The following is a 22,317-nucleotide window of genomic DNA, read 5'->3' on the forward strand; positions in this document are numbered from 1 at the left end:
GTTGGAGCTGGAGGCTCGCCTATGAGTGGAGACACTACCTTCTCCTCGTCACTAGAAGTGTCTGGTGTAATGGATACTATAGTTGTAGTCTTGCTCACGAGTGGAGTTACCACCCTCTCCTCGAGTCACCACCTTCTCCTCGTCACTTGAAGTGTCTGGTGGAGGCCTATCCATGACTGGAGTCACCACCTTCTCCTCGTCACTAAAAGTGTTGGGCTCTCTCTACTTATGATGAGCTTGCTCGATCTAGTAGAGATTGCAGTCATCGACTTCTCCTCACCACTAGAAGTGGCTAGCTTCTCTACTTATGGTGACCTTGCTCAATGATCTCCCATTGAGGGGGAAGTCATGGAGGGGCTACTTTTGCAGTAATAAGCTATTGTCCAACTTTTCAAGCAATGCCATTGGAATTTATAAGGTTCAATCAATAAAAAATGTAGAAAATTCAATCATTCTTACCATGATAAGATGGGGGCAATCCCTTGAGGCTCAAAGTAGACCTGAAGTCGCCATAAATTCCCTACATTGTAGCTACTTCTACTATCTTGGATGTAATAAGGCCACGTGTACATTTCTTTAGAGAAATACTCACCTTGCGATCTTGTTCACGAAAAGAACTTTCTAAAAGCCTTCTAAATGCAAGAGTGTAGAATCTAAAATTCCTCCCATATGATAAGATATTTAAGAACACGTGATTGTATAACCCCCTAGGAGACCACATCCTTTGCCATCGGCACCTATTCCTCTCCATGGGTAGGCCTAGCAGAATGCCATCAAAACTTTTAACACGTAGAGTTAACTAATCTCCGTCCCTTCATTCAACTTACATGGAAATTAAGCCTCACTAGAGCAAGTAAATTTAAAGCATTTCGAATATCACTTTTATAGGCCAAAAATGAATAGATACAAACACCGAGCGTATACACAAGCAACAATGTGGAATATTTGATCGCACTAGGGACGGACTTCGAGGTCTGTTTATGAAACGTCAAGATTGCGTTCTCAATCATTGTTTACTGTTGATGTGCTGTTCTCCAACGTCCTGTTATATGAATCGAAAGTTTTGTTTTTCTGTCATTTCAGATGCTAAGTTGACCCATCCTCTACAGGGGTATTCTGATCCCATTTTATGTGTGCCCAGCTCAAGTGTGGCTGACTCGGATGATCACAAAGTTTTCGTGTGGCTCCTTTGGGTGTTCTTTTACATTTTCCCCCAAGGGTGGCAGATTCTCATGGCTACCGAACCCTCTATTTTTATGTACCAGCCTGTGATGCGTGAGGACCGCCCAGCAAGGTCTTACCAGTAACGGTACCTTGGGCTCTACCCTTGCACATGTTGCAGCACTCAGTAGTGGATGTGCCTCCCTTTGACGTGTGTTGAGCTATTTAGGGCCATGTGTAAGTCTGCCTACCACCTAGCAAACCTTGATTATCATAGTGAGGTCCCTTTCCCCCAAAGGCTACAAGGGTTCAGGACCCTCATTTTATTCCATTGGATTTCATTAGGGTTCATGATTTTTTCTTCCACATCCTATTGGGGCAGGCTTAGCCCTCAATTGGCTTGGTATTCTACCAAAGCTGCTATCACTTTCTCAAAACTGAACGATGAATGAAAATGGGATGACTTCTTTCAGGTAAGTATGGGGAGGTGTGATTCATGGCGGCATGCTAGATCCCAATATCTTACATTATTGGACATGTGACTGATTTTTCTAGATGCGGTGCACCTCTACCCATCAATTTGCTGTGTCGATTTCGCCATTTGGCGAGCATATGCTTTAGCTGATGTATTTCTGAAGATATAAGATCTCACGTTCTTTGCTCTAGATTGAATGTTCTCTTGAATCATGGGTTGCATAGGTTTAATTAATAAATTCTCTTTGCTCTTGGATGTCACATGTGCCCTTGGAGGTACTTGTGAAAGGATTACATAAGTTAAGATCTTAGTACTGCTCAGATTTTAAACCCTCATACATTTTACATAGAATGTAACATGACCGTAGGTGGATCAGTCAAAAAAAGAACTTTAGAAAGAAAGAAAGAAAGAAATTATTAATGTCCACAGGAGACCAACGGGTCTATGGGACAGTAAGAAACAAGCTAATACATCTGGGCACAAGGGAGCTCCTAAGGAGTGCATAAAGGACTTCGAGTTATTATAAGGGACCTACGTTGTAGTTCTGAAACAGAAGACAATAGTGGGCCATACATCAGTTTAAGACTGAGGGTCTTTTGTTTTGATTTAAACCCCTTGATGAGGGCCACACCTGTCGATATACTGCCCATTTGCCAGCTGGTCTGGCTGCTTTCTGATTCATCTTCGCGTATGGAGTAGAGGTATGTGCAACCATTGCAGAATAGGAGGTTCTGTGATATGGAGTTGAGGCAGTGGGTTTGTGACATTTGGCATCTTCCAGGAGTCTGGCTGCTCTAGACCCTGAGCTGGAGCCAACCTCCGGGGTTGGGCTGGGGGTTCAGCCTAACTCAGGGTTGGGGGAGTGGACTAGAAAGGCTGTGGGGGGCAATCAGAAGTAGAGAGCTGTTGAACAGGAAGGTGTCGAAGGGAGATATGCTGAGGTGGAGAGGTGTTCTGAGAAGTGACACAGCAAGTGTTTTAATATGGTTCAGAAATACTTATCTGGGCATTAGCAAAAATGGGTTTCATTTAATTTACATGGAGTGTAACAAAATGCAATAGCAGCTTCTTATTCCTAGACGATGATACGATTTGTAGGTCCAAAACGAGCTAAGAGAACCTGATGGACACTATCACGCAATTACGTGTTTAGAGTCTTCTTTCAAAGCTGTATTTCAAGCAGGTTTCACATCTGCTAGCCCACTATTGGTGACCTCTGTGCCAAACCAATTCACCCAAAGGGGTCTGTTGCACTCTATGCTGCCACTCTTGAGCACAAGCTTTAGGGTTTTCCCCTACTGCATATACAGTTACCATTGCCTCTCTCTCTCTCTCTCCCCCTGCATGCTTCCGCACTTTCATACTCTCACAGCATGCACTACACCTTCACGTCTCTCCCTAGTGCCCGATTGCTTCTTACTCTCACAGCATGCACTACACCTTCACGTCTCTCCCTAGTGCCCGATTGGTCCACGTAGATGGTTTGCTCCTTGCCTATTACTTTTGCATGATCGTTTGTGTGTGTGTGTTTTGGGCATCTTGTATTGATGCTTGTGCTACATCTTCCTCGTGTTCCCAAGCTCGTTGTGCTAACTTTGTGATTGAGTATTTTCGATCCTTGTAATTTGCTTATCGTGAGAGCGTTACTTGACTGCTTGCTTTTTTCTTAGTTGCATGCCACTTGTGTGTTTACTTGTGCTTTTGCTGCCTAGCTACTTGTTTTTTTGTCTAATTACTAACTTTGTTGTTGAGGAGGTCTCCTATGCCCCTTTAGATGCTTGTCTAAGCCAAAGATGACTTTATGCATCTAAAGGCGCTCCTGCAAATAGGTCCCTTACTATATCTTCTTGCAAGCTTTCAGGTATTTGTCTGCTGTTTGTCATGAGCCTTCTGCAAGCCCCTCGTCTGTATGTTTTACTGATTTGCTTGCATTGAGCCTGTTGCTTGCTACCACTTGTAGTAGGTGTGTGATTGAGCACGCTGCTTGTTTACATCGCTTCGAACGTAGAGTGTCTTACCTTTGGAGAATTGCCTTGGGGTAAGGAAACATGAACTATACAATGGGGGTCATTGGTTTACTGGGCTTGTTTGCCTTAAAAGGTTAGTAGAACCTAGTTAGGGCAGTTAGTACAGTAAGTACTAGCCTAAGTCCTAAGTATAGTGTCCCAAGTGGAGTGGTACACTAAGCACCTGGCTTAAAGGTGGCCAGTTGTGCTTCTAAATCTTGTTGCTTATGAGAGAATAGGAGAAGGCCATGGCTGGGTGGTCAGGCAAGTCTCCTTGACTAACAATTCATGAGCTATGTATGATCTGACATAATGGTAGAGCAACAATTCATGAGCTATGTATGATCTGACATAATGGTAGAGCTAGTGAATTGGCCTTGAGGAGTGGGCTGCATACGTGTTAGATGTGGAGCCTACTGAAGGAATATTCATTGAAAATTGTTGAACACGTCTATGTGCAACTGGTCGATGAAGCATTCAATCCATATAACGTGGTGTCACGAAATGGTATATTGCATAGCATTTATCTGTGCCCAACAGTCACAACAACAGCACATGGTTTGCACCACTTGACATAAATTTGACCAGGTGGAACAGCCATTGAGGAGTTTGCTTGATATCAGCATTGAAGTGGATGCATATCTGTAAATTGAATAACCATGTGCAATTGAACAGCTATTGTCTAGATCAGCATATTTTTGTATAGGACTAAACCATTGGAGGTGTTGTATTATGGATGACAACCAAAACAATATTGCATCAAGATGCTTAAGCTTGCTGGTGAACTGTATAGCGGCGGAGAGTTACGTTCTATGTGTGCTTATGTCATCCACAGCGTGTGCTGGTGAACTTATAGCAGAAAGTTATCTTCTACAAGTGCTTATGTCATCCACAGCCTATGTCGAAGCACAACAGCTGGGAATTGCATAATGACCACTTGTTCAGAGGAGAGAACATATGCTCCAGAAGAGAGAGAGAGAGAGAGAGAGAGAGAGAGAGTTTATTAAAGTCTTCGGAAGACTGATGGGTCTATGAGACTGATAGAAAACTGATACAAATCAAGCAGAAAGGGTGGAGCTACTAAACAAGCATCATCACCCATGCTGAATGCTAAGTGCTAAGTAGTACATAGTCATATCATCAGTATAGTGACATCATCATCATTGTCATCAACATCATCATCATCCTCATACTTGGGTCAATCACCATCAGGGCTGGCTGGCACTGGTCCATGCAAGCGCCCCCATAGAGGTATATAGTGATGGAGCGTTGGCGACTATCTGTGGGTGCCACCCGTCACAGTCTCCTGACAAATGACTCTGCTCTTGACCAGGGCTATAGTAACCCCTGTGGTCGAGCCCTAGGCCTGAACAGTGATGGGAGGTCGCTCAGTGTGATCTGCATGTCCGTCCGCTGTCGAGTGCGGCGTGCCTCAGGCTCTGGGTCTTTGCTGCGTCTACTATTAGTGATTGTAGGGCACGTGCGGTCTGACCGGAAGAACTCTGTGATCCTACTCTAAGAGGGAACGGGTTGTGTGTGTGAGGACTGTCTCTGCATCTTGAGTAAGTGTTCCCTATAGTGGACCGCCTCATGGATGAAGGCGGTGAGGCATCCTTGGTCTAGGTATGAGAGAAGTTTGGATAATGCCCCAAGACCGTCCCCAAAAAGGCAATGGTATCGACTGCGGATCTTGCACTACACGGGGCATTTGAATGCAAAGTGCTCAGAGAGAGAGAGAGAGAGAGAGAGAGAGAGAGAGAGAGAGAGAGAGAGAGAGGCAATGGTAAATGTATATGCAGTAGGGAAAAACCCTAAACAGAGGAGAGAACACATGCTCCAGAATCCAACAACAGTGCCGCAGGATGCTATAAATAGGGCCTGCAATGACCAGGGGTTGCCATATGGCTGACCGCAAGGTCAGTCAACTAACCTAGATTGGGTTGGTTGACCTGACTTGGGTTAAACCTTGGGTTACCCAAGGGTGGCCAGGGTAGCCTGCCATACAAGCTGGCCTACCTGCCCTATAATATGGGCTAAAGTGCCCTACAACCTGGGCCAATGTGCCATACAAAACAGCCTATGAATAGGCACGATTATAAAGTGACACCTGTCCTGAAAGGGGCGGGCACAGTCACATAGAAGCCATCACTCACTAACTGTGTACATGAGATGCTAAACTCTAACAACCTCTCTGCAACTCATGGTATACAAATAATCTAAAGAAGCAAGCTGATGAAGACTCCACTATGGACCCTCCAGCATTGTGGGAGTGTCTGTGGAGATAGCTTCGGATAGCCTGGATCCTTGAAGAAGTGCCACACTTGAACCATGAAAGGGTCGTCCTCAACAGTGATTTCCCAAGCTAGTTGCACTAAGTTCCCAATGGAGTAATATGAACTATGTAACGTACCACGCCCAATATCCTTACGGTGAACTCATCACTTATAGGAATCCTAAACAATGAAATCGAACTCATCGGTCCCCATGAGTACAAGAAAAAGAGGAAAAGAGATGACCACGAAGAGAGATCTCATCTCAGGAAGAGGAGGACTAGGCATCATCATAGATCCTCAATTCCTCCTTCCTCTTCTTCTCATTCTACCTCTTCATCTTCATCTACTTCATCTGGGTCACTTGTGCCCAAGGCTAAAAAGAAAGGGGTGATTAAGCACAAGCGAGCTACAGCAAAGGCTTCTAAGCGTAAATAATTTAAAGAGGTGGTATCTGTGAAATTTGTCACCTTTAATGGCGAGTATGGTCATATTGAGAAGGCTATGCAGTCTATCTGGTAGTTTGATGTCACATTTGGTACAAAAAGCTTTTCTGAGTCTTCCAAATTACACATGGTCAGCTTGCATTTGACAGGGACAGCCAGTGCATGGTGAAGTGCCCAAAACTTGGTGTAGAATTTGTTGATGCATCATGCTGACCAAAACTTGGTGTAGAATTCGTGGATGCGTCATCTTGACCCATGTTTCCACTTGTGGAGGAGAATCTGTTCTCGCTTTATAAATGTCGTCGATCACTTGGGTTGCTGCTCATCTGTGATGTCACCAAGTGCTGGGCTGATATAATGCTTCAACCACGATATGTGAAAGACATTGTGCATAGATCCAATTGTCTGGAAGCAGCAACATCATGGTGACATCGTTGATATTTTTTAATAATCGGGAGGGTCCAAAGCTTCTAAAGGAGAGCTTGGGGCATCGCTTGCCCACCTGTTTCAACCTTTCCTTGATTATGTGTAAATATTTAATAATCCCATTCCCCCTCCTTGAAGGTGACATCCTGACGGGATTTGTTGGCTTGCCGCATGTACGCTGCTTGCGCTTTGGCAAAGCGGTCTTTAGTTGTCTCTGTAATTTCTACCATGGATTCTGTAGTCTTATTGGCTTCAAGTGACAAGGAGATCATCCTAGTAAAAAGTGAGGAAAACCTTCTGCTGAGCGCTGGTTTAGATGGTGTTACGACCAATGCTTGATGAATTGGTATCATTAAGGATGGCCTGTTCGAGCAAAAGATAATGCTCCCACTTCGATTGAGTATCATGGCAATATGCTTTAAGTACATCGAATGCCAGATGATTGTAGACTTGTGACTACTCGTCTGTGTGCGGATGGAATGCACTGGACATCTAGAGCTTGGAGCTGAAACTTTCAAACAGGGCCCTTTAGAGATGAGAGGAAAACTTTGAATGGGATTGGTAATGGCTTAAGCAAACTTGCTGCCTTCCTATGGGACACTTTCACTTTTTTGCAGATCTGACATCTGCACACATAACTATAAATGTCCTTTCGCATTTTAGGCCAACAAAGGTAGCGTTCTAGCTTCTCTCATGTGCTGTTGATGCCTTGATGGCCACCTAGGAGGGAGTCATCTGCATCATGGAGAAGCGTTTGCGCCTTGTCTTTAAGCGTACATAATCTATTGTTGTAGAAAAGCCACCCATCTTGTACTGAGTAATGGCTATGTGCGAGAGTTGTGGGTAACTGGTACTGAGTGTTGAACTCCGCTGAATCCGCATATTGTGCTGTCTTTCCCTTGTATCTCAAGCACAATGACTCCTTCAACTATCTAAATGGATGTTTTCAGACTGGTTTGCCGGCATGTCTCAACCACGAACTCGTAATGAGCTTGCTCTGTCTTTGAGATGTCAGAATTGAAGATTCAGACATGATGGTAACCACTAATGAGGTTATCTTGGAAAAGTACTTTGCACTGTTGAGTCTCTATAAGATGTACTCAATGTGCGCATCGGGAACTTATTGTTAGAAAATTACCCAACAGAGGGTACACACAGCGGAAGACTGATAGTGTTGCCCAGGAGCTCACACAGTGTGGTGTGGGGTGTGGAATCACAAACTTCTTAACTTAATGTGCATAGATGTGCAAGCCAGTAAATAGACAATGCTCAGAGACAAATATAGAAGCAACACTTTATATGTCCGTCCGTCCACAAAGTAGGACAGGATACAATACCAAAAGGTTCTCCTACTAGATGTCAAGCACTTCTAGATCTCTAAGTCTGCGTGCTCCACCTCGAGAAAATGTAAACTCTGTGTCTAGAGTGATCCTCTCCACCTTGTTGTCTGGAAACCAGCCTAGGTGGGCAGCCTCCTGTGAGCTAGGTCTGCAACACAAGGTACTTCTTTCTCCTCCTGAATGTAGGCCCAAAGGTAGCCCTGCTGCTGCTCCTTCTGCTAGTGGATTGGCTGCTCCAGATGATATGTTATGAGGCCAAATGCCTCCTCTTTTATAGGCCCAAGGGGCCCTGAAATGGACTGACCAGACTGGCCAACTGTTAGGTCTGTTTGGGCTGACCAGTCTGCCCCCCCCCCCCCCCCCCCCCAGTCTGTAAAACCGACCTGGTTGGGGCTTTTCTTCAGACCCGCCTGGCCATGTGGCAGCCCGCTATAGGCCCAGGCTCTCTGCTCACCTGCTGGCCCTGCTCCCGACCTGTTGCAGCCTCCATACATGGCCCAAAGGCCCTGCCATGCAGGCGCCTTTACCTACTGTAGATCCTGCCTGTTGTCAGGACACCAACAGCCCTGTCCTCTATCCAGTAGGCCTCCGTACAGCCCCGTACAGTGGGGCCGTACCCTGCTGATGTCAGTGCACCCTTCACAGGGCCCTGCTGCAGGCCGTATGCCTGCTCTGAGGTTCCCTTTTGCCAGGCCAGATCCAGGGCTACATCCCCCCGCCATCTCTCCTGCACAAGGTCTCTTGTGCTGTCCACATGACAGCTCATGTGCTGCCCATGTGGCAGTCTATACATCCCTAGGTCCACCTCCCCCATGCTCTCCTCATATGGGGGCTTACAGATGGGGAGGTGACCATTCCAACACCCCCTCTCACCGACACATCCAGGCCCAATGCCAACACGTCGATGACGATGCTCTAGTAACTCCGTGGTAGTAGTCCTCTAGAACATTTCGATGTCGAAATCTTTTCTTGGCTTTTCTTGTCGCACTCTGTCAAATGCATGTAGGTATGTTGGATTGCAGTCAATAAATACTTGTCTCACAGCTTGAAAGGCGCATATCGGCATCTGTCAATCGGGAGATCTTGGTGACATCCGTCAGGCGGAGGGCACTCAGACACATGCGAACCGTGGGGGATGATAGAAATCGCTATATTGTTTTTAATTTTTGCCCATAACCCGGACTAGTGGTTGAACCATACAACCAAGAGCCACACCCACCCATACTTGATTGCTACATTGGGCCGGCTCCCGTCTTCACCCGTAAGCATTTACCTCCTTGAAAGGAGTAGGGGCTTTGCCGTTGATTGCCTTAGGCCCAGTCAAGTTGATTCGATGGGTTCAATTTTCCATCTCCCACATCATGGTTTCGGAGCACAGGAGTTCAACTACCAAGAGGCCCAGTTCAGCTTCTAGATGATCCAGTAAGAAGCATTCTAAGAGATTTGAAGACGATCTTAGCGAATGATTTGTGAAAGAAAAGATTAGGAAAAGCGAAAGCCTCGATTTCAACATCTATTCGAGGAGATGATGACCAAGCAAGTTTCAACGTCGCTAAAAGAAAAGGGAGATCAAGAGTTTTCTCTCAATTCTCTATCAAAAGACCTTTCTAAGCATTTACATTCTTCAAGGAAGTGTTCTCGAAGTCCTGCATCACACCAAATGCGTCATACTTAAAGATTAAGAGGGAGGAGTTGAAAGCCTCATAGGAGACGAAGCCAAAAGCATGGAAGAGCATGGAAGGAGATCTCCCGGTTCAAGCCCATCTTCTTCTAGTTCTTCTTCTTCTTCTTCTTCTTCCTCTTCCTCATCTACTTCTATATTCTGGGATGCTCTTGTCATAAGCACAGAAGAAGGAGATCCAGATCTCAAAGTAGAGACTTCAAGGAAGGTGGTAAGTCGATCAAGTTCACTACCTTTAATGGAAAGTATGGAGCCATTGAAAATGCTTTGCAGTTCATTCTTCAGTTTGATATAGCCTTCAAAACAGGGCACTATCGTGAGAAGTCCAAGTTAAATATTGTAAGTCTTCACCTGACAAATAGTGCCAGTGCTTGGTGGGGAGCTCTTCTAGTTGTAGAAGAGGCTCCAAAGACACGGAAAGACTTTAAGAAGCAGTTTTTGCCCAAGAATTTCTTTGATGATGTTCATACAGCCTGGGAAAATGTGTGCGTGGCAGCCTCTGACACCATCGTGACATCTAATCAAAAGTTTTAGACAGCTTATCTTCAGATCATGCCCTTCAAAGAAATTTCAGAAGAGACGAAGCTTCGGAAGTATCAAGTGGGCTTGTTGCTTCCCAACATATGAATTAATTAAGCATTGATCCAAAGAAGATGAAGCTCCAAGATTTGAAGCATTCAGCTTCCGTGGTTGAATTGCTACAAGAAGACCTCCTTTAGACTGTGGCAGAAAAAGGGAAGGGTGTGGATACTAGCAAGAGGGTTGTGGCACCAACACAAGGTTCAAAGAGATTTCAGCCTTAGAAGCCGAGGGGCCCATTCAAGCCTTTCAAAGTGAAGTCAAAGTTTACTCTAGAATAGATTGAAGCCTTCCGAAAGGAAGGTAAGTGTTTCCATTGTGGAAAAGAAGGGCATATGGCTGCCCAATGCCGTGAACGGCCTGCGGGTCCAAGGGAGCAGAAAACACCAAGAGAACTGCCAAAGCTTGTGGCGGGAGGAGTCCCCAATATGTTGGGCAGAACCACAGAACCAGGAAACCGAGAGCTTTGCCTCGCATGGGTGGAGCTACCAATAATTTCATCTCAGAAGATTGCAGGCTAGGAATTAAGAGGGAAGAATTGGGATTATCATTGGATGCAAAGCATATTTTTGAAGGGGATCCAGTCAAAGTCACATCTTTGATTGGAAAGCTCTGAATTCATGTATAGGACCATGTGGACCATGAAGAGTTTTATGTTTCACCTCTCAAGCATTATGATGCTATTTTGGGTATGGCGTGGTTCCATAGAAAGGAGGTAGTTCTTGATTCTAAAGCAAGAACTCTGAGTTTTGTGCATCGGAATAAGCAGCACAAGATTTTGGCCAAGGGAAGAGGCGAGACCATTCCAGTTGTATCAAAATATTTCCATTGCTAAATCAATAAAATCTACAATTTCTGCGTATATGGTCTTTGTTAAAGAGAAAGAGGGTGAACCTCAAGTGGGAATAAGTCCTTTAGAAAAAGAAAAATTTCAGTTTCTAGAATCTTTCAAAGATTGTGTTTTAGATTCTCTACCAGGAGAGCTTCCTCCATAACGGCTTGAAGATCATGTTATAGAGCTCCTTCCAAGAAGTAAGCCCTTGAATCGACCGCCTTATCGTGTGAGCGCAGCTCAAATTGAAGAAATTATGGCAAAGGTACATGACTTATCAGGCCCAGTTCCTCACCCTTTTGTTCACCAGTGCTCTTAGTTCAAAAGAAGGATGGCTTGTATCGTATGTGTGTGGATTATAGAGCTCATAATAAAATGACAGTCAAGAATAGGTTTCCAATCTGCATAGATGATATTTTGGACAGATTGAAAGGGGCCACGATTTTCAACCATATTGATTTAAAAAGTGGATATCATCAGATAAGGATCCACTCACAAGATGTCCATAAGACAGCTTTTCGGACCACTTTTGGACTCTATGAGTTTTTGGTGATGCCTTTTGGGCTTATCAATGCACCAGCTACTTTCAATTGTATGATGGACATAATTTTCAGATCTTATAGGCACTTTACAGGTACTTTCTTTGATGATATTTTGGTCTTTTCTAAGACAGAAGAGCACAAAGAGCACTTGGCTACTGTATTTCAAGAATTCAGAAATCATAAGATTTTTATTAATGCCAAAAAGAGTGAATTCTTTCTTGACGAGATTCATTATCTTGGACACATTATTTCCAAGGAAGGGATTCGGTGATATGCATCAGTCTACAGATGGGCCAGTTGTCATTTATTGTGACAACATGAGCAGTATACACTTGGCAAATAACCCAGTCAGCCAAGATTAAAGCTATATAGGAAGGGCCAGAGCTCACCTCGGTACATGAAGTACACAGCTTTCTTGGGCTTTGTTCCTATTACAGATGCTTTATCAGACACTTTGCTGATATAGCAGCCCCCCCTTACATGACTTGACCAAGGAAAATTTAGTTTTAAGGTGGGGAGAAAGACAAAGGACAGCTTTTAATGCTCTCAAAGAAAAGCTAACGACCGAGCCTATTCTCGTTGTTCCAAATTTACAGAAACCGTTTGATGTGGACTGCGATGCATGTGGAGAGTGTGTGGGAGCTGCCCTCCATCAAGGTGGTCGGGTTATAGCTTATGAAAGCAGGAGGCTGCGTGATGGCGAGATGTTTTTGGGTGTTTTTGAGAAAGGGATGCTAGCAGTTATATATGCTTTAAATATTTGGAAGCATTATCTTCTTGGAGCTGAGTTTATAGTCAAGACCGACCACCAGAGCCTCAAGTATTTCTTGACTCAGACCAAGATCTCCCAAAAGCAAATGAAGTGGGCAAATTTTCTGTCCATGTTTCATTTTCAGATTGTCTATACTCCAGCAGCTTGGAACAAAGTTGCGGATGCTTTATCTAAAAGGCCTAAAGCGAATAATGTCACCATAGCATATCACCGGGACTTGGAGGCCATGAAAGAGCTTTATTTACAGGATCCAGATTTCGGAGAGACCATGAGAGATATTCAATAGGGAGTATCATCCAGGCATTATACACTGTAAGACGGATTTCTCATGAAAGATGATCATCTTTGTGTGACTCAAGACATGCAAGCCAAAGTTTTGGAAGAATGTCATGCTCCTCCTTAGCAGGTCTACTACATAGGCCATTGAGCGATATTTCTTTTGGCCAAGGATGCGGAAAGACATTCACAAGTTTGTAACTGAATGTCTTACATGCCAAAAGGTAAAGTGTGATAGGCACAAGACCCCAGGACTTCTCATGCCGCTGCCCATACCGCAGGGACCATGGGAACGTATTTCGATGGATTTCGTCTTTGATCTTCCTAGATCTAGATACGGGAATGACCGGATATGGACCATGATTAACAGGTTCAGCAAGCAGGCCCATTTCATCCCAGTAAGAAAAACTTTTAAGGCAAACCACATTGTTTTTGGCCCAGATTTTCAAGCACCATGGGATGCCTAAGTGATCGAGACCCCAAGATGACTAGTTTATTCTGGAGAGCATTATATGACAATATGGGGACGAAGTTGGACTTTTCATCTTCTTTTCACCCTCAGTCAGACGGACAAGGTGGGAATGCCAATTCCACAGTATTGGATCTTCTCAAGTGTTATGCTTCCGAGCAAAAGGCCGAATGGGAAAAGTATCTTTCTCTCCTAGAATTTGCATACAATAACATTGTTCATAGCTTCACAGGAAAAGCCCCATTTGAAGTTATTTATGGAAAGGTGATTCTGCCACCTATTCTCAGAACAAAGGACGAGATATTTGTGGCTGACCAGTATGTCCGAGACTTAGATACAGCTTTCTCTCAAGTTCGGACAGCAATTGAAAGATCTCAACAAAAGCAAAAGAAGGTAGCAGACAAGCATCGGAGTGAGATGAATCTCCAAGAAGGAGACTGGGTGTTACTAAAGTTTGAAAAAACACGACTTAGAAAGATGAAAGGAAAAGAGGAAGTATACCCAAAGTTGTCTCCTAGGTATTATGGACCATTTAGAGTTAGTGAGTCCATACATGAAGTCACTTTTTAACTAGAGCTACCAGAGACTTGGAAGATTCACAATGCTTTTCATGTGAGTCTTCTGAAGATGTATCAAAGACCAGAACCCACAGAACCAGTTCGAGAGGAGCCACTTGAGGTGGAAGAGATGGAGGAGATCCTCCAATAAGAACAAATTGTATATCATACAGAGAAGAAAGGACCCAGAGGCAAGGTTATCCGTAGATACCTTGTCAAGTTTAAGAATTATTCAGCACTTGATGCCAAGCAGGTAGATGAGGAATTCTTCTCAGAGTATTCTCAAATTCTACAGTTGTATCAAGAAGCGTTTCAGTTGAGGACAACTGTTTAGACGCCGAGGGGATGTTACCATTTGGGACTTTTGGGCCCTGGTGCTGTGTTTTGCTCCTTACCCTTCTCTCCCAGCACTCTATCTTGTTGGCGATTCGATTTTCACAGTTTCAGTACGTTTCCTGAGGAGTGCATGAAATTTCCAGCGCCAGGCATCTTGCCCCGGGTACCACGATTTGCTTCAGAGGAGTCCCACATTGATTGCGAATTGTCCCACGGTGCCAAAGTGAATTTCAATTTCATCCGGTTTGGGTTTCATTCTATGCCAAGGCAACGACTCAGACTTTTAGTTGTAGGCTTCCTAGGAGACCCGCAACATCCAAGTGAGGCAAAAATTAAAATGGCATGTTATCAAGAACCACCATGCTCCACATTTCTTCACCTTTTAAATTTTCATGTCTTTGTTTTAGTTTCCATTCCCTTAGTTTGACACCTTTCATGTCATAAATATAAAAGCTTCATTGTTTTACTATTCACCGTTTAATTTGATTGGCACAGGCCATCACAAAAAAGGTTATAATATCTTTTTTGTTGGATAAAGTTGTTCCATTGCTGCCATGCATCTTCTTGGTCTTGCTTTCCGGCGTGTGTTGTGGGTGTATCTGCAATCCTTATTAACTATGTCTAACGTTGTCACATTGCATATTTATGTGTTAACGAACTAATTTGCTATTACCTTCCGTTATTGTTGAAAAGAAATAGATTATGCATCACATCTCGTTATTGCCTTGTCGATCTTGCGTGTGCAAAAGGTCTTAAAATTATGGTTGTCGGTGCGTACAGTAAACTGATCCTTTGACCAACATTGCCCCTTCAATTAAAAATTTTAGGTTCTCTCATGTTCCTACATTTCAAAGCTCCTCTTCTTTTGTTTTGGTGACTGCAACTGCCAATGTTGTTGTAGTTCCATCTTTGCTCTTTGCTCCATCTTTGCTCTTTGGCAACTGCAAGTGCCAATGTTGTAGTTCCATGTTTGCTCTTTGGATTGTTCTTTGAGTGTTGCTAGCTCATTTTTATTTGTCTTAATTCATGACAATTTTATGCACTCCATGTTCTTAGGTTAACTTGCTTTCTTTGTGTATATGTCAACATATTGGCACTAGAGCACTAGCAACTTTGTTGTTGAGGATCATTTCACAAATTCTGTCCCTTTGATCTTTAAAGATCAAATGGAATTTCAAAGCTCTAGTAGGCAACCCTACTTGTATGATGTTGTTAACTCTCGATCTTCTAGCAAAGCTCTTGATTTTTTTGGCATTATCTCTGATGCTAATGCTATATTATAGCTTAGCCCTTGAACATCATGAAGCATTCCTAGAGCTTTCAGGATGTATTGCACACGTGCGTTCAAGGGGTATTAAAAAATCCCCATTGGCAACTTTGTACCGCATCTTTTGTTAGATGCTCACCCATCAATTTCAATATTTACTTTGTTTCAACTGATAACTAAATATGAGTAAGCATGAATCAATTACCATGCTTATCATAGCCAAGGGCTTGTAACTTAGTTTCTTTGCAATAAACGTACCACACTGGCATTAATCACAATGTTTGCAGCCATGACATGCATATTCTGGATTTTTTGAATGCACTGTAGGCTACGAATAATACCGGCAAACCTATCATAATATTCAAAACAGAAGGCCGGCAATGCCACAAACGCTATATTTAACACATGCTGCCATGGCAGATTGATTTGTTCTTGCAAGGGTGGGCTAGGAGATTGCTATTGATGTCAATTCTCTGTGGGTGACAGTATATAATCAAATGATGATGCTTTCCTGCACGTACCATGAGGAGCACTCTCAGCATCTTTTTTGCAAGCAAAGCAAATGTTTTTGTTGATTAGGGATAGCATTTGTTCTGGTTGAAATCCTTATAAAATGGATTCGGGGTTGTCCTTTTTCTATGCACTGACCTCCCTCGTATTTTGATTTATTTTATGATGAGGTGCAGGCCCTTCATGATGAGAGCAGGTCCTCTTAAGCGACTAGTGACATTTGGGGGAGCAATAGTGACAGGAGTTTTTACCTTGTCCTTGGTCACGTCTGTTGCAATGCAGGCATTTCAAGCAGTCGTTGAATCGAATAAGGTGCTCTCTCTCTCTCTCTCTCTCTCTCTCTCTCTCTCTACACAAGCGCATGTGCTGTGTATGCACAAGTACACTCACGTGTGCATACATGTGCACAACACGCATTTGTGTTTCTAGATCATGTTTATGACAGCTACCTATAGAGCTTTTTTTTTTTTTTTTCAAAGAAAGGAGCCTTCTATTAATGCTTGAAAGATTTCATACAAGACAGCAGCCCTGAAGGTGTTGAGTATGGGAAAAACCGAAAAAGGCTGAAAGAAAGAAACCGGCCTGTTCCAGAGAAACCTAGCTTACTGCCTAGGGGATCTCTGGAACTGGGGCTAACAGACAAGTGGGGGGACTATACAACCAGCGAATCCCTTTCAAAGTGAAGATGTAGAAAACACCTATAGGCCAAGCCTTACGAGCACGCCTCTCGATAGTCACCCTAGAGCCTGGAGTCCCACGCTCCTAAATGATATCTTGCCAGATGGCAACTAGGGTAGCTGAGGGTGGAACCGGGTGCTCACTCATCACAAGACTGTAGCGACCCACCCAAATGTTCCAAGCCGTGATGCTGGCTACCACCTCCCAAACACTGTCCTTCCTAGGAGGAGGAGGAGCTAGGTTGTCAGGGGGGCTGCCTCGTGGAGTGCAATCCTTTGGATGCTTTGACCCTGTATCCGGTAGACTGGGGAGATGTCATCAATCTGAAGCGTGTGTCCTTCCTTTGTCAATCAAGCCACCATCCCCCAGGTGTAACGTGTCATGATCCTGAGGGCTCCCATCCAGATCCTTGCTGCACTACGACAGCTACACAGGCAATGTGGGATAGTCTCCAGGACGCCATCGGAGCAACAATGGCACTGCCCCTCCACTCGCATCTGCTCCAACCACGGGACGATGGGCAAGCGTCCGTGGGCAGCCAACCAAAAGAAGTAAGAGATCTTCCTTGGCCGCAAGCTGGACCACATCCGCGTCCAAAACTTGGAGCGCACATCCCGAGGCACTCTCTGGGTCACCCAATGTCTCTCCCTCGAGGGGGTCCACCTCGACGAGTCCATCTGAAGCCGCCTGATCTACAGAGAGCTATTACAAGCAAAGAGGTTTGATTATTACTTCAGACCCATAAACCATGGTGGTCTCTTGTGGACATCAATAAAATCATAACATGCCATCAGTGTGTGCTGTGTTTGGGTCGTGGTGGGAACTTGTGTGTCTTATATTTAAGAGTTAGGGCATGATGTGCCTATTCACTCTTGGAAAATTAATCTCTATTAATTTGTTGTCAAGGCACTTTGATCGCTGCCTAAGATAGGCTACATGAGGCGAGGGCAATGGCGAGGCCAGCCTCTCCAAACTCTCCCTCTCACTGCTCAGCCTCTCTCGATCCCTCTCCTCTCCCTCCACTTAGCCATCTCCCTCTCCCTCCCCTTCCTCTCTCTCCTCTCCCTCTCCCTTCCCTACCTCCCTTGACTCAGCACCCTTGTCTTTTATAGACGTGCCGCTTCGCTTCTAGGTCCTTCCATCCCTCATGACTTCCAGAGACTTCTGTGCATAAACCTTACGCTTAATATTTATACCACTCCCCCCCCGTGCGAGACTAATTAATTGGTTTTCTGATTTTTCATCTTGTAGGGGATCTATTATATTATCACATGTTGAGCTCCTGAGACCTTTCAACTCTATTCTCGAAATATAATAAGGTGAGCTTGATTCTGGACTATTTGATGATAGAATTAAGATGAAAACTCACATTCCAGGTATCATTTGCATGTGAATGTGTGTGTGTGTGTGTGTGCAGTACGTGTACATTGGTCGGGTGGTGAGATCCATCAAGTATTCCGTAGTGGAAGTTTTAAAGCTTTTGCGCTGATGACGTCAGTGGGGATGCCATAGTAGCTAGTCCTTGCTATATGTGATGGAGTTTATGGTTTTCAATCTTATGAGTGACTATCATGAGATTGAAACTGCACTATGTTGTGTTTTTAAAGGATGAGTTTGGGAATGTTCCTGGATTCATCTATGTATATGCTTCGGCCGTATAAGCGGACATGCAAATTTCACCTTGTGAAGTTTTCGTAAGTTGCGGCCTGCTGGTATTGTGATAATTCTTTCTATCTTAATTGGTGCGTTGTCCTATCAGCTAGATTTAGATGCTCGTTTGGGAGAGACTAAAATGACATCGTTTAGACTTCACAAGCAGTTGTAGCTTGAATGAAGAGCTTTTGGACTACTTTTTGATTAGCCTTCTCCTTTAGTGCTAGCCTTCGTCATGGCTGCGGAGTGCCGACAGAAACTCAGTACGAAGACTTTGTATAAAAGGATGCTGAAGTATGTGTGGGTGTGTGGGTTTGTATGTGTGAGAGCATGTTTTTATACTATGGTATACACCCACTGTTGGGCACTAATGACGTGAGTGGGGATGTCATAGTAGCTAGTCCTTGCTATGCGCAATGGAGTTTATGATTTTCAATCTTATGAGTGACTATCGTGAGATTGAAACTGCACTATGTTGTGTTTTTAGAGGACGAGTTTGGGAATGTTCCTGGATTCATCTAGGTATATGCTTCTACCGTATTAGCAGACATGTAAATTTCACCTTGTGAAGTTTTCATCCAAGTTGCGGTCTGCTGGTATTGTGATAATTAATTGGTGTGTTGCCCTATCAGCTAGATTTAGATGCTCGTTTGGGAGAGACTAAAATGAAATCGTTTAGACTTCACATGCAGTGGTAGCTTGAATGAAGAGATTTTCGACTACTTTTTGATTAGCCTTTTCCTTTAGTGCTAGCCTCTTCATGGCTGAGTTTGTCCTTCACCTCCGGAGTGTTGACAGAAACTCAATACAAAGACTTTGTATAAAAGGATGCTCAAGTATGTGTGGGCGTGTGGATTTGTATGTGAGAGCATATTTTTTTACTACGACGCCTTGTTGCAGTCGTTGGAGTAGATGCCTAAAAAGCATGCTTAATAGACCTCTACTAAGATGGATAGAGGTGCTATAGATAGGCTCGTTGAAGTGGACGGATGAGCCGTGAACCAGAAGGCTCTCCCTCAAAAGATCACACAACAATAAAATCTCTCTCTCAATGGAGAAGAGCCTCTTTCACCATAGATCTCTCACGAAAGAACGAACACTCTATCTCTCTTAAAATGAATAAACCAATGAACAAAAATTCTATTGAGCAAATGGAAATTCTCTCAATGGAAGAGAATCCTCACGATCACTCAAGAACCGCAATATACTAGCTAGAGGATAAGCACTTTTGTCAAAATCTTTGTGATGTGGTGTGCCATAGAGGATATGTAGCTAGAGTTTGTAGATCCAAAGAATCTACTTGGCGAAGCTACCGTTTTTCTTTGTCGAAAAGCATGATTATTAGTGACTATCGTGAGATTGAAAATGCACTATGTTATGTTTTTAGAGGATGAGTTTGGGAATGTTCCTGGATTCATCTATGTATATGCTTCGGCTGTATTAGCGGACGTACAGATTTCACCTTGTGAAATTTTCCTCCAAGTTGCGGCGTGCTGGTATTGTGATAATTCTTTCTATCTTAATTGGTGCGTTGCCCTATTAACTAGATTTAGATGCTCGTTTGGGAGAGACTAAAATGAAATCGTTTAGACTTCACAAGCAGTTATAGCTTGAATGAAGAGATTTTGAACTACTTTTTGATTACCCTTCTTCTTTAGTGCTAGACTTCGTCATGGCTGAGTTTGCCCTTCACCTCCAGAGTGCCGACAGAAACTCAGTACAAAGACTTTGTATAAAAGGATGCTCAAGTATGTGTGGGCGTGTGGATTGTATGTGTGAGAGCATATTTTTATACTATGATCTATACCCACTGTTGGGCGCTGATGACGTCAGTGGGGATGTCATAGTAGCTAGTCCCTGCTATGCATGATGGACTTTATGGTTTTCAATCTTATGAGTGACTATCGTGAGATTGAAACTGCACTATGTTGTGTTTTTAGAGGATGAGTTTGGGAATGTTCCTGGATTCATCTAGGTATATGCTTCTGCCGTATTAGCGGACATGCAAATTTCACCTTGTGAAGTTTTCGTCCAAGTTGCGGCCTACTGGTATAGTGATAATTCTGTCTATCTTAATTGATGCGTTGCCCTATCAGCTGGATTTAGATGCTCATTTGGGAGAGACTAAAATGAAATCGTTTAGACTTCACAAGCAGTTGTAGCTTGAATGCAGAGATTTTGGACTACTTTTTGATTAGCCTTCTCCTTTAGTGCTAGCCGTCATGGCTGAGTTTGCCCTTCACCTCCGGAGTGCCGATAGAAACTCAATACGAAGACTTTGTATAAAAGGATGCTGAAGTATGTGTGGGTGTGTGGATTTGTATGTGTGAGAGCATATTTTTATACTATGGTCTACACCCACTGTTGGGCGCTGATGACGTGAGTGGGGATGTCATAGTAGCTAGTCCTTTCTATGCGTGATGGAGTTTATGGTTTTCAATCTTATGAGTGACTATCGTGAGATTGAAATTGCTCTATGTTGTGTTTTCAGAGATGAGTTTGGGAATGTTCTTGGATTCATCTAGGTATTTGCAAAACGCTATTCAAATAGTCATGTGTCATGCAACAAATTTATATGCCATTGCCTTCATCAAGGTTTCTGTCCTTAAGTAGGGGAACATTCATTATTAACTGCGGATAGCATAATGATGTGCTGGTTCCTTTAGCAGGATTATGTACGGGAACATCCATTATTAAGTGCTGATAGCTGAATGATGTGCTAATTCCTCTGAAGCTGATTAGGAAGCTGAACGAACAGAATAAGAATATGCTCTTTTATCATAATGTTTGCTTTCTCTGGAGGAATGTGTAGTAATGCACTAATATAGTAGAGTGTCTATGTTAGAAAGAAGAACTCCACTCTTAACAATTCCATATATAAAAACTTAAAACTTAGATTGTGAACAATATGCATCTTTGACTGGCAGAAAAAGTCGGCTCCCCGCTGTGGTGTGTGCAAGGGAAAAGGTTTTGTTGGTTGCAAATTGTGCCATGGAAGCTCAACAATAGAGTGGACCCCACTTTATGATCCTGTTATTACAAAACCTTGTGTATGTCCGACTTGCGAGGGGAACAGGTATTGTCTCCTTCTAAGCCCAAATGCCCTTCTATTTGTTGCCCTTGCACTTTTTTGAAACCCACCCTTCCTGTGTGCACCCTACTACCACTATAAAAAAGGCAGGAGAAATTATTTTTCTTTTTGGTGATGTTCAATCTTTCCACACCAAAGAGTTCATTTGCAGATGCGTATATGTTGTGTATGATTTCATCACCCTGTTTTTTTAGTCGCTAGGCTGCTCATGTTACAGCTCTTTTGTAGGGTTCAACGTTGCTTGAATTGTGCGGGCAGGGGATACATATGATCGCATGAGGCAGCCTACCAAAGCTAAAAAGGTCTGCTGCTAAGACATCCATTTGGACTGATCTCGTGTCTTCCTTTGAGTAGATCGGGAAGGACAGAAAGAATGATTTGCAAAGAAAGTACTCATTCAGGATTTTGGAATCATTTTGATCAAAGTGCTTTCTGAAAGCTTCTTTGGCAGTTCTAGTTAACTCTTTCAACAGGGAAAATCTTGGTAGCTTGCCAACAGGATGTTTTCTCAAACCTTTTGAGGCTTTTTTGCCTTCTACTGACAAACACAAATTTCACTATTTCTGATATCCAATGAGAGGGACCTGTAGCGATGCAATTATTTCTACAGTCCATGGTTTAATTCAGCTTAGTAGATTTATAAGGTCTTTTTAATGGGTTATTCTAGTTAGAAGCATGACAGCAAATTCAAAGATGGTATCTCTTTTATCTTTGCACTTAATGTTACACATTTTCAGGAGTTTTGTGATTTCTGACGTGTTTCATGAAAAGCTTCACTTACAATCTCTCTTGGTTGACACTGGGGAATTAGAATGCCCATATTTGCATGTGGATGCTATGTGAAGGAAAATGCACAATGGACATCCGCATCCGTATATCCCACCGTCAGATCAGCTCCAAACTTTGCAAGGGTCCTTTTTTTTTAAATTTTCATGGCTATAAGCACACCG

The 22,317-nt window shown here is 43.4% G+C and overlaps 1 protein-coding gene across 2 annotated transcripts; it reads left to right on the forward strand.

Annotated features, from left to right (window-relative positions):
• Nucleotides 1-901: 901 nt before the first annotated feature.
• Nucleotides 902-22,037, forward strand: LOC147888711 (plastid transcriptionally active protein). 2 transcript variants are annotated; one of them, XM_087392918.1, is made up of 5 exons: nucleotides 902-972; nucleotides 3,392-3,497; nucleotides 16,122-16,257; nucleotides 21,204-21,352; nucleotides 21,596-22,037. In XM_087392918.1, exons 3-5 carry the CDS (start codon nucleotides 16,129-16,131, stop codon nucleotides 21,636-21,638), a joined length of 321 nt encoding a protein of 106 aa, XP_087249044.1. In that variant the 5' UTR covers nucleotides 902-972; nucleotides 3,392-3,497; nucleotides 16,122-16,128; the 3' UTR covers nucleotides 21,639-22,037. The 2 variants fall into 2 exon arrangements, with proteins under 2 accessions (XP_087249044.1, XP_087249043.1); XM_087392917.1 differs by lacking the exon at nucleotides 3,392-3,497.
• Nucleotides 22,038-22,317: the final 280 nt, after the last annotated feature.

Source organism: Dipteris shenzhenensis, chromosome 21, assembly GCF_047967505.1.
Source record: "Dipteris shenzhenensis isolate YYH24624 ecotype China chromosome 21, Dip_SZ_1.0, whole genome shotgun sequence".
Lineage (NCBI taxonomy): Eukaryota > Viridiplantae > Streptophyta > Polypodiopsida > Gleicheniales > Dipteridaceae > Dipteris > Dipteris shenzhenensis.

What these genes read in the sequence shown, in the direction of transcription:
- LOC147888711 (XM_087392918.1), top strand. Translation starts at nt 16,129, where the DNA reads ATGATGAGAGCAGGTCCTCTTAAGCGACTAGTGACATTTGGGGGAGCA. An exon ending in CAGTCGTTGAATCGAATAAG is followed by an intron (nt 16,258 to 21,203) that starts GTGCTCTCTCTC and finishes TTTGACTGGCAG; the next exon opens with AAAAAGTCGGCTCCCCGCTG. An exon ending in CCGACTTGCGAGGGGAACAG is followed by an intron (nt 21,353 to 21,595) that starts GTATTGTCTCCT and finishes GCTCTTTTGTAG; the next exon opens with GGTTCAACGTTGCTTGAATT.